Consider the following 12773-nt stretch of genomic DNA (forward strand, 5'->3'; position numbering starts at 1 on the left):
TGACAACCTTACAAATGAATAGCTTCCAAAGCCAGCCGATGCAAAATACATCAACACTTTTTTTCCCCACAACATTTACTGTACGCATGCATTTGTTGGCCATATTTATGCATGCGCATGTGATGAATGTATGCGCATGTTCATGTTCGCATTTATGTAATGTTTTGGACATGTTTTCATAAAATACATAGACAGACACTCGTGCTATGCTGCGTGCCAGTAACTAAATGTATGACTGCATCTGCTTGTCTCAGTGTTTGTGAGGCTCTGTACAAATGTTAGTGTTTTTGATGTTGTTCAGGCTTAGTGCTGAGATGGATGTTTGAGGTAAGGCACGGCACCACATGCACGACAGATCGTCACGTTATACCCGATAAGCTTAGCCATGGAGCCGCTCATCTCTCACATTCTAGTGGCAGATAGCTCAGCTGGGAAGCAGATGAGTAAACTAAACCTTTTATGGCTGTGGAGGAGACACGCCTCTATTTGTGGATTGATCGAAATAGATTTTACATCTGTGTGTTCACATGCACAAACATTAAGGCTGTTGTCACCTCAATGGAATTGATGGATCACGCTGACAAAAAGTAGTCTGCGCCCATAAAGATTTGACGTGTAATTTTTTTCACCATGTGTAACGTGATTAACGTCTTTTCATGTGATAGCAAAATAAATACGTTTTAAAAAAAACTAGGTATTTTTTATTTTGCTTTCTCCTGGAAAAAGTTTCAGATCGGGGCTCTAATTTCTAGCCTGGCAGTCCCTGAAATTGAACAATATGTCTGGATAGGGGTGCTGGCAAAAAAAAACAAAAAAAACATCCCAACACTGTTAGAGAAACCAAGGCAACTGTCACCTCCCAAGTGGAAAGAAAAGTCTACTCTGACTAATGTGTTAGTCCTGATCCTGCAATCGAATGTCTACCTGCAGTCCTGACAGCAAGGCCTTCATTTAAAACCTGTGACATGCCAATTTAAAGAGGTGGTGCATTTTCCTGGATACGATGTCTAGAAATGAATATGGGTACAATTGATAGATACTACTGCATTCTCATTTGAAGAAACTGCTAATGAAGTTTAGGGCAAATGTACACCAATTCCACCACAAGATTTCTTACACATGTAGTCTAAGTAGCCAGTGCATTTTTAATCTTGTCAATTAATCTTTACAGGAGGGAAACAAAATGTCTGGAAATCATGGAGCACCTGGTTTCTCCATGGCAACTGGTTTCACTTGACACTGAGTGGCATCCAGAGTCTTCCTGAGTGTACTACTCTCCCCTGGCTGACAGCCTATCAACTGCAGTCCAGCTCTGATTCCCCTTGCCTGTTTCAACAATGCAATATCTACTCACTGGCAGGTTGTTAGTCCAGAGCACCGTTTGTCCATAATGACTAACAATGCCAAGTAAATAAAGGCTTAATAAAATGCCATTTCTAAGTTGAGCGAAATACCCCAAATAAGTACTAATACTAATCTGGGGAGATCAGTCCATGATGAGTCCATAAATGGGCACTGTAAGAGATTATTGTTAATCTCTGTTATGATAACAGCTCTTGGTAATTACACTGGTTCTCTGGGAGTTAATTTCTGATACGGAACTCCTCTGTTATAAATAGAGGAGAGAGGAAACTAATAGGACACTTTCACCTGAAATAGACTTTGGCTTTATAATTAGCCAGATAAATTACTTGAGACATGCTTAAAAGATATGCCTGATCATCTATTACCAGTAGTTATTCACAGTTTTTGAAAGGAAGTTACGACTTCTCCTGTCACTATAATAATGGAGAGATCCAAGTGTAGATCTGCAAATATTTAGGCCATAGCAGCACCTCTGCTAAGGGCACAGCTGGAGAGATGTACCGGTAAGTGTTTGGGAAGCTCATTAAACACAGTCTGAAAAATCCTGTCTAAAGCATTTTGTGGCTGCAGCTTGGGGGATGGAAAGAGAAGATCAAAACCACAGCCAACAACTTAGTGAGCCCCTGACTCTGCTCTTTTCATCGGAGTAAAAAGGGGAGCAGTGAACTAAAATAGATATCACACTTCTAAATTTGACACGGATAGAAAAGTGGCAAACAGACCCCCAAAAAACCCCACGCTAAAAATAAAGATGGGATCAGGTGGTTTGAGCCACTTTCCCCAGAGAGCAGGGGATGGTGAGCTTGAGCAGCCTGTCCAGAGGGGTGATGGGTAATTCAGATTCCGTATGCTCTGTGGCACATGCTGCTGGAGGGGCTGAGGGGGTGGGGTGGGGTGAGAAGCGTACAAGCGTGAGGGGTGGAACGGGGGAAGAGGGTGTGCTTTTTTTTTTGGTATTATTTGGTAAATGGTGAAAAGGGGTGCTGACAAATCCTACTACACACACCTTACAGAAGGACACAACCCCCTCCTCCTGGAGACAGAGAGAGAGAGCACAAAAAAGAAATGGGAGGAAAACAGAAGACACAACGACAGAAGACAAAACGCAAGGCAAGACAGGTGTTAGAAACTACAAAGAAACATGCAGGTAAGTCATAGGAATAAGTGCCAGCTGCTCCTCATGTTTGAATGACAGGTTGACAGGGAAAATATTCACCTGTGTTTCAGGCACAACACGGAGATTTTGGGGGTTTAAGTCAATACGAAAAAGGTTAAGTCAACACATATTATACACAGGGGAGATTAGAGGTGGGGAACTATAGATGGAATACAAAGAAGGTACGAACAGTAGCAGACGTGGTAGTCGGAGGGGTGATCTACATGTCAGATAAATCTGTTAGCTGTCTGAACCTAGGTTAAGATTATTATTCACTTCCACTTCATATGGATATCATCTGAAATGATCATTTACATAATCACACCATACATATTTTACATTCGAGAACGGAGGTTTAAACTTTCAAATTAGCTGGCACCACCTGTGCTGAAGACACTTTAACAAGATACTAAATCCTGGCGATGCCGTTTTTTAGCTAACCTTGTGATTTCCTCTTCCTGGAAGATAACAGATTAAGGGAGTATTTAATTGTAATGATTGATATATATGAATAGATTGAGGGTTACAAGTCTTATTGAAATTGAAAGTGAATTGCCTCAAAACAGACACAGACATCACACAGAAATAGCATATAGATAGTTATGTAAGTGCACACCTGCTTGCCACCCATGGACTCAAACATCTTCTCCAGCTGGACACGAAGCTGCTGAATGTTGTTGAGAATGATGCAGGGCTGTAAAAGAATGAGAATGAATGTGACTACACTGTTTTGTAAAACACAATGTGACATCTAATGTGTCTAAAAAATATCTTTGAAGTTTAAATCCTGCAAAAAAACTAGCACATCAAATTTAATGGTTCCCAGATACTGACATAGTAATGTAGCAGTTTGCTGGATTAACATTTAACTGAAAACACAATGCATAATGTCAGAAAAATCACAGGGGCACTCACTGTAAAATCTACTTTTGATTTCCTGACACATCTACACAAACTGGCAACGTTTCTGAATGACATCAGCAGTCAACGGGGGGAAATGCAATCCGTACGCAACACAACAAAGAGAGAAATATCTACACTGAATGTGTCAGGTGGCAGCGTTATCGATTCTCCGCTCCACAAGAAGTTTAACAGATGACAGACATTAATCACAGTGCTCTTTATGGAGACCAAGAGTAACTCAGACAGTCACAGATTATATACGCTCAAAACAAAGCAAACAAACATAAAAACAAGACAGACATGAACTCAACAAACTACAATTATGATACTTGGAATAGAAAGTACTAAAATGATCATAATGTGGCCCACAGAAGAGGGGTGATTACTGTCTTTCAATCCCTAATGCAGCCAAAATTGTGTCTGTGGCAAAACATAATTTTTAGGGTTTATTTTTATAAGATTTATGAGCATATGAGATATTCTAAAACCACATATGATTATTTTCCACAGCTGCATAATTTTAGTCTGTGAAAAATGTAACATAAAATCTTTGGTTTACTGACATATGCACCGGATCTATGATGCAATTTAAATGTAAGAAAGGGCAAATAAATAGAATAACACAAATAAAAATCACACAAAACTAAAACTAATATGTTATTGTGAATGCACAATGTTCATATGTAAAACTAGAAAGTCTGACAAAAGCTAAGACAATTATAGGGTACATCCTTGGTAAAAAAATAAATAAAATTGTGTACTGTATAATATATGAGTTCTAATAAATTAGAGATTAGATTAGGTTACATTTCTGGAACTATGTAACTTCATTCTTTTCATCAATTGTCATTTTAATTCTGTCTAGGGAAGGGACATTTCATGTTTTCGCTGGGACAGTTGTAATGAGCCTGTCAGCACTGTAAAGAAACATCTGCCTCCTCTGCGCGGAAACTGTGTTTTATCGCTCACTTCAACTTCAAAGACCACTGTGGATAATTAGGCCACTCACAAGGCTCTGTGTTTAGTCATCCGTCACATTAAACAATGGACAGAGAGCTCAGAAAATACCAATGACTTTTCCCCATCAGCTCTGGGCTGTGACATGAATAATTGCATCCCGGTTAATAAAGACACTTTGTTACGTGCATTAAGGAAGACAGGGCAGGGCTCTACATAGAAGAGTCTGCGCTGTTATTGCAAACATTTTTTACATAGTCTCCATGCCAACTGCTGCTAGAGACAGTAATCATAGAAACACTTTATTCTGACTTGCCATATTTGCACTTGCACAAAGAAACTCAACATAACCTTTCCAATTATCATTTGCAGGCTTTGAGTGGGCACTTACCACATTCTCCTTATTCAAATACAAAGGAAAGTCCTTGGATATGATTGCAGCATATTGCAGAAGAACTTTGTTTATAGTCTGCGGGGATTGAGAGAGAGAGACAGTTTTCTAATTAATGACTGCTGCTCTACTTGCATTTCTGTATGTCCAGAAGTCACTGAAAAACCCTAAACAGTTAAAGCCTCATAACTAGATCATATTAAACACAATAAATATACCAAAGAGTCTGCTTGTATCTAACAGTGAGTTATTATTCCCAGCAATAGTATTCAGGGTTTACTAGGGGGGCCTTTCCAAAGAGCCTGACCTTCGCAAAGCGGCACATGAAGTGAGCCAGAGCCTGTGGGTTTGGGCACTCCAGCTTCTTGATAATCTCAAAACTCTGGTTTAGCTGAGTGAACACATCCACCACAGAACAGGAAAAGAGGGCATGCTCTGAGGTTTGCTGGAACTGTTGAGACATGTTCAGACAAGGAAACATGGAAGGGAAAGAGAAAGAAAAAATGTTAGACCTTAAGACCTTTAGGCACCTTCATAATTGCCTGACAGTTGTATCTTAAAATGACAGATAATTAAAATGCTGAGTAAAGGTACTGATGATGTTTACTAATGACTGGGGATGCACTAATAACATGCCACATAACTATCTGAAATGCTTTCAAAAGACCATATCAATTTCTGTGGTTATTCAGTATACACATGAACTACAATCAATACATTTTAGGTGATTATGATATTTCATGAATTTAAAATTTAACTGCAACAAATAATGAGTAAACTGCCAAAATAAAGTACACGTTACACTTGATTGAGGAGTATGGACGCTGATGGGGAGTAGGAGGCATAGAGCTTAAATGGGCCTGCATCCAAAAATACTGCAGTTTCTACATATTCTCTAACATAGTGTTTCTGTTAAAAATATCTCAGTCATAGACACCATGAGTAGATAACAGAGGAATATGCTTCTGACTTCAAAAAGCTTGTAAAAAAATCACAGAGGACACTGAAATACTGTTTTCAAAGGCTGTGCATAAACTGGGCTTGACATTTAAAACCTGGGAATCTACCCCTTTTTTAAGTTTTCCACTTGGGCAGGTTTAAATAAAAAACACTTTCACTATGCAGTTTGAAATATCAGAAAATGTTAACTTTAGCAAACAATATTCTGTGATGTTGATAGTAGCATTTGTAGGTGTTTATCTGGTTAATTGCACGAGATGAAATATATATCTTTTTACTCTGATAAACATTAACAAACAAGCGTACAGACCTCAGTACACTGCAGTTGTTTTCTGAAGCTTTTTTCCATTTCCTTTCATTATTCTCTAAGATCATTCAGTGCTTTTCTTTGCCCTGAAAATCATGTTTTGTTTCCTGTTCATATCAATTTTTAATTGAAATTTTATTAATATTCCAATCAACTCTTAGAGCGAGGGCTGTTTGGACTGTGTGAAATTCCTTTTATCCTCCCATAACCTACTCAAGAGGTAAATTCAGGCTAAACAGGCCGTCCTTGTGAATAAACATGCAAGTGGCTTTGGTGAGTTAATATAAAAGTTATATATTAAGAACTAATTCAATGCTGTACTCACTCCATCTTTCTTGTCCCTTTCCAGCGCTCCATTGAGGAAATCCATAGCAACATCTTCATTTTCATCAAGCCACTGAATGACAAATGGCTCAAACCACCTAAAACAAAAAAGCCTTTTTTCATTAAAGGATCAAACTGTAGTTTGGGGTTTCTTTGCATTATACAGAAGTTATTCAGACGCAGAGGGCAAGAGATTTTCATATATAAATATGGGGGAATCAATTGAAAATGATTGTAGTGCACTTAAAAGTTGGCAGATTTTGTTCGTGGTATTGACCAAGGTTGTCATTCACGAAGGTTTTTAAAATCAAATTTCAGTTTGTGGACAGATTAGACTGCGAAGTTCAGACAGAGGACAGAGGAAGACAGGCCGGAACAAATGAGTCTGGTAAAGAAGTACATTTGTTAGCGGAATAATAATGCTGTTCTATCTGTTTCACTTTGACATTTCCGTGTTTAATATTGTGCCTGAGTCTGTCCTCAGAGCAGCGGATGTTCCCCCAAAATTGCAGTGTACTCTGGCTAAGGGCATCTGCCACATGAAGTAAAGCCAATAAATAAGGTGGGCGGGGTGACAGAGAAAGGGAAGACAGACAGGGAGACTTGTGTGTGTGTGCGTCCGTGTGTTTGTATGTATGATGTGTATGCCTCTAGAAGAATCAATCTTGCTGTTGATGGTGTTTGAGTGACAGTTGGGCCGACAGGAAGGGTGAGTCATTATTCTGATAAACCGGCTGCATGAGAGAGGGCAGGGCATTACTTGCATCTAGCACATGTTTCTATATCGCAGCTATTTACACAAAAAGCAGAACAAAACATTTTTTTGCTTCTAAGTGCTTTAAATTCTTTCTCCTCATCAAAACAGTATTCTTGCTTAACCAGAAACGGCTGCATGTATAACAATGGTTTTAAATTATATTTAAAAATTCAAAGTTTTAAAGATAGATCGTCCAAGTGAAATATATTCTGTAACAATACAGCTGAAAGTGAGTGATATTTACCCATTTAATTTTAACACTGAAAACTTATCATCTAATAAAGCTTTATAATGCCTAATGGCAGATATGACTACCACATGATAGAATTTGGACAAAACAAATAAATGGCCTGTATTTATATAGCGCTTTACTAGTCCCTAAGGACCCCAAAGCGCTTTACATATCCAGTCATCCACCCATTCACACACTGGTGATGGCAAGCTACATTGTAGCCACAGCCACCCTGGGGTGCACTGACAGAGGCGAGGCTGCCGGACACTGGCGCCACCGGGCCCTCTGACCACCACCAGTAGGCAACGGGTGAAGTGTCTTGCCCAAGGACACAACGACCGAGACTGTCCAAGCCGGGGCTCGAACCGGCAACCTTCCGATTACAAGGCGAACTCCCAACTCTTGAGCCACGATAAATTAAGCTCTATTGCCAAAAGTATGGGTCTGCACCTCTTATCTTTGAATTCAGCCATGTTTAGTCCCACTGCCTCAGGTATATAAATTCAAGCACTTAGCCATGCAAATATTTTCAAAATAATGGTTTGTTCTAAAGAGCTCAGTGAATATGAGCACTAGTCTGTAATGCAGATTAAAACATGCAATAGCATGCCATTGCTGCAACAAGTAATTTTGTAAAAGAGATAGTGCTAGAGATTACATATTCAACTTAAAGTGGTATTATTACAAACTGGTAGCATTCAGGAACCACGGCAACTTAACAAAGTGGCAGACCACATGAAGTAACAAAGGGGGGTTACTGAATACTGGGGTGCAGAGTGCAATCTCCAGCCCTCATCCAAACCTCCTCTGGCATTAGCAACAGTACAAAAACTGTGCTCTGGGAGCTTCATGGCGTGGGTTCCATGTCCGCACAGCTCGTGTAGGTGTGATGTCATTCCCACTCATGCTCCTTTAACTTCACTCTAATTTAAATGTTTTAACTTGGCTTTTTAGTTTTAATCCTTCACTAGCACTACCATTGAAGGCCGGTGCTCTGATACAAAATCACCTTCCACCTAACTTGATGCAGATTTCCTGCAGTGAATCTGTGTTGACGCACAGAAGCTGTTCTGTTATTTATTTGATCCTCATTTATATCATTGGGAATTATTACAGCTGAATCAACAGCTCTCTAAACCATTTTGACAAAAGCTGATTATGACTTTCATTTACTGCTAAATTGGCCTGTATTAGTTTTATCTTTGCCATAATTTTAACTAACAGTTCATGCACAAACCTTTGCTCATACAGTAACACGTGTGTGTGTGCGTGTGTGTGTGTGTGTGTGTGTGTGTGTGCGCGCGTGTGGGCACGCCCGTGTTTGTGCATGTAGATGTGTGGAAAACACTCACAGAGAATATTCTGGTGGAACATCCTTGAAGGCCGGCAGGTCACGGACATACTCATTATGGAACCATTTGACTTTGAAGTGAAGATTCATGTATTCAGTGCTTTTGCATAGGCGGTGCTTATCATGCTCTGTAATGCAGATTAAAACATGAGGCACACATGTTAGCAAGTGCAGTATTCACTGGAAGTAATTAATAATGTCACACTGAAATCTAAGTTGTAAAATGAATGAGTCTTATAGGTAGAAGGACCTGGACTGACTGGAGAGGATGCTTTAAATTAGTGGTAAGTGTATTGAATGCATTCTGTTGTTCTTTCAACATCTTCACAAGAACCACAAGAGCCGACAGACACTCACATACTCTTATATTTGCTTATATAAATAAGCAAATATCCCCATGAACATGAAAAACACCTGCGCAACAGTGCTTGCTTTTAGTCTGACATCTTAACAGCCTCGATTATGTATAGCCTTGAGCTCTCAAAGAACAAGGAAATAAAATGCGTCTGCGAATGTGTCCAGCTCTCACCAGAGACAGAAAGCTTTTGAATGACTGCAAACAAACTAGAGCTAAAATGAATTAGACTTTCATGTCAGCTGACAAGTCTGCTGAGTCATTTAGTCCAGCTCACCGTGGGCATTTCAGAACAATTAAACACTTTCATGGGATCCCCTTTAGAAGAGACGGATGGTAATGGTGCAAACGAAGGGGTTAGGACAGAATAGATGAGAGAAAAGAAAGGAAATGAGTAAAAAGAAACTGTAAGAGAAATGTCAGACAAAAGAGAAGGGACCACTGAAGAAAGACCAATAAGAAGTAAAGCATTTTGCGACTGCAGTGATGGGCACGGATGAGATTATGGCTCTCAGAAGAAGAAGAAAACTGCAAAAATGAGAGGTCCATATGGTGGAGGGAAAATCTAACACAACACAAAAGACCACTAGAGTGTGTTGTAACAAAGAAATTGGATACAGGAAACTGTTTCATCACAGTTTCAACACAAATAAGATAGCATATAGGTCAAGGAGACCATCCTTCACTGACAAGACAAACACATTTTCTGTACAGGTCTACTGTACATGTCTACAGCCACACAAGCAGCTCACATCAACTGTGAGAGGTGGCAGCAATGGAAAAGTTTCCATTGGGTGTGACACAAGCTGCCAGTCTGCTGCTTGTCACTCATTAGTGGGCTTCCAGCTGTCCTAATCAATAACCACCCAAATAAAATATAATACTAATGGAATTACATTTCATTATATAATGTCATGCTACCGTGTGAGAAAATTGTTTACTAAAAGCTTTTCTGCACAGTTGGATGAGTGATGTTTTAATAGTAATGGGTAATATTGATAGTGAAAGTTAATACTTTGCTTCCTTCACAATTCTATAACTGTGTGAAACATTGAACATCTGTAATGCAGTAATGTAATTTCTCTTATCCCATTATAATTACAATTATGCCATTATTGTTTTATAAAGGTTCTTTAGATAGCCTGCAGAAGGGCAAGGGAGCATGGCTGAGCTTTTGAGGTGGTAAAATGAGGACATCACTTGTATTTTTATTGCACAGATTATAGTAGAGTTGATTATGGTAAAGCGGAAACTGCATCCAGGACAGAGATAACTATCTACTGCTGCTGACACAGCATCGTCCCTTTGCAGAAATATGCAGAAATTTGTCCAATTTGTGTTTGTACTTAAACACTGTAAGTGTGTGTGTCCCCTTATTAGAACAGGGATTGGTGCCAGTGTGTTGCCTGAGGTTTCCATATATGTGTATATATCAATGCACTCCTAAGTATTTTAGCATCAAGCTGGATGTTTAACAGCTTTAAAAAAAAAAGTGACTTTTTTGGTCAATTACAACAATTATACTGACAGGAATGCTGTTTTCTGTGAAACTGGTAATTATGAGAGTGACCCAGTAATGACGTGATCCAGCAGTACAAGTTGTGATTTTAGTTAAATACTAACATTACAATATTGGCTAAACAGTGCAAACATTGACAAGCCTTAAATTTAGACTGTAATGTTGAGCATCCGGTAGCAGTGGTGGCAGGGAGCTAACCCTTGCTAATTAGCACAAAACACAGAGCCCTTCTAATTACCGTCGTGTGCCACCTTTTCTACTGTCCTCTGTCCTCTTGCCTGTGACCTAGAGACTGATCTCACCACACCACAACAGAACGTCTTAGTTCCTATCTCTAAGGAGAAGTGAGGACAGAACAAGTTTGCTGAAGGAGCTGAGAGTGAAGATGCACAGGTGTGTGCTCTGCAGAAGCATTTTTACCAATCAAGATGTGACACACGCTTTTCCACATTAAGAACACCGTTATGCTCATTTGACAGAGATCTTGACACAGAGCTGTATGCCATAGCAAAACAATGGACATTTGGTGCAGCTTTGACACACATCAAATTTAATTAGCATTGATTAAAACAGGGGGAGGCGAGTTCTGTTCAAAAATCCACAAATAGAAATGAAAAGAGGGCGCCGTACACAAGTAAAAAAAAACATTATTTTTCTTTTATCTGTAAACAACAACATTATGACAATCCATGAAAAAGTTGTTGCAATGTTTCAGCTCAAAGCGTTGGACTAAGAGACTGATGTTTCCTGGAGCTGTTGTTGCTATCTACTAGTGCACATTTGTTAGCATTATAGTCTTGCACTAAAGCATCCTGCACTCCCCTTGGAAATCCAACGCTTCTATTGAATCACGTGTTGGTCTTTTTATTGGTCTCTGTTAGCCAACCACTCCCTGTTATTTTGTATGGTGCTTTTTCATTTTTTGCACGACCCTTTCCTTCTCATTTTTCATGCACTTTTATCCAGTATGCAAATAGCCATACAATTCCTTTCTCGATGGCAGACATGATTTAGTGTAGCAGCTGCTTCAGTGTTTCACAGATGGAATGTGTTGCGTGGGCACTCTACATCTGATCATATGGTCATTTGATACACATTTGAGTCGTACTGTAATGCCAAATGTATACCGTAATCCATTTTAACTAAACCATAAAAACATTTGTCTATTTCTGGACACACGATAAGAGGTCTCAATAAGACTGAAAAAGCGGGGAACATAAGTGAGCACAATAGTTTAGCAGAAAGAAAGAAACCACCTAATCACACACATATTCAAATGCAGGAAAAGATATAAACAAGCACACAACATCAAAGACATGTTTAAATCCAATGCATTGCACCGTGCCTGTCGTGGCTTAATCCTGATAAGAACCTCAGTGCTTACTTTGATGAATAGTGCCACGCTTGCCATGCTCGCTATACTTCCTTATAAGCTCAGAAAAAAGATATTTACATATGTGCAATTAACACGTGTCTGCCTCAAGATGCATTCAAACACAATACAGTGAGTGCTGTACTTGAGTCAGTCAGTTTTCAGCTGTTACCGCAGCTCGTTTTATACCTGATTTAATGACTGTGACTCCACTTTAACAAAGACATAGGCAGACTGTCATGTACATTAAATATCTATGTGAATGCATGTGTTATAGTAGTTCTACTGAAGCATTAACATAATAATTGGATGGCACACTATTGTTTCAACGCATCTTACTGAAAGGTTACATAATGTTGATATTCCCAGAGAAAATGTCTTCAAAGCAAAGACCTGGGTTACATTTTTATGAAATGTGAAGACAAATGCAACAACAGATAGAGAAGTGCCATAGAGAAAGACATAGAGAAATGTCACAATCAACTGATTTTCTCCACTCCACAAAGTAGTCTGTGCTTGAAAATGCATACATTAGACTTATTTTTGAATATTTTCATAAGCAGCCATGAAACCGGTTGGTTTAAAGTGATTTTCTGTAGATTACTGGTATGAAAAACCACAATGATGTCAGGAAATGAATTCTTTTCCTGACATGTCACTAATTTCATCAGAACCTAACCTGCAAGGCTAAAGTGGTTTTCAATGTTGAAACTGCCGTGTTAGTTCTTACCTGAATTCAGTGATTCAGTCGTTGTCAGAGAAGGAGCAGCTGGTTTAAACACCGAATACTGCGTCTGCATTTTTTTATTAGGGAGGACCTACGG

General features: G+C 39.2%; 1 protein-coding gene across 2 annotated transcripts in view; it reads right to left on the bottom strand.

The window, feature by feature from the left end:
- Positions 1–12773, bottom strand: part of unc13c (unc-13 homolog C (C. elegans)) — a 115364-nt gene that overhangs the window by 17284 nt on the left and 85307 nt on the right. The window contains exons 19-24 of one of the 2 annotated variants that reach the window (XM_085451082.1): positions 8705–8831; positions 6365–6461; positions 5080–5223; positions 4773–4850; positions 3138–3215; positions 2372–2398 (exon numbers count right to left, since the gene is read on the bottom strand). In XM_085451082.1, coding sequence (XP_085307208.1) covers positions 2372–2398; positions 3138–3215; positions 4773–4850; positions 5080–5223; positions 6365–6461; positions 8705–8831 — 551 coding nt within the window. The remainder of the gene's footprint in view (positions 1–2371; positions 2399–3137; positions 3216–4772; positions 4851–5079; positions 5224–6364; positions 6462–8704; positions 8832–12773) is intronic. The other variant, XM_085451092.1, reaches the window with a different exon arrangement.

This window comes from Copadichromis virginalis, linkage group LG1, assembly GCF_057382275.1.
Source record: "Copadichromis virginalis isolate Kocher_CV1m ecotype Utaka linkage group LG1, C_Virginalis_male_GT1.1, whole genome shotgun sequence".
NCBI lineage: Eukaryota > Metazoa > Chordata > Actinopteri > Cichliformes > Cichlidae > Copadichromis > Copadichromis virginalis.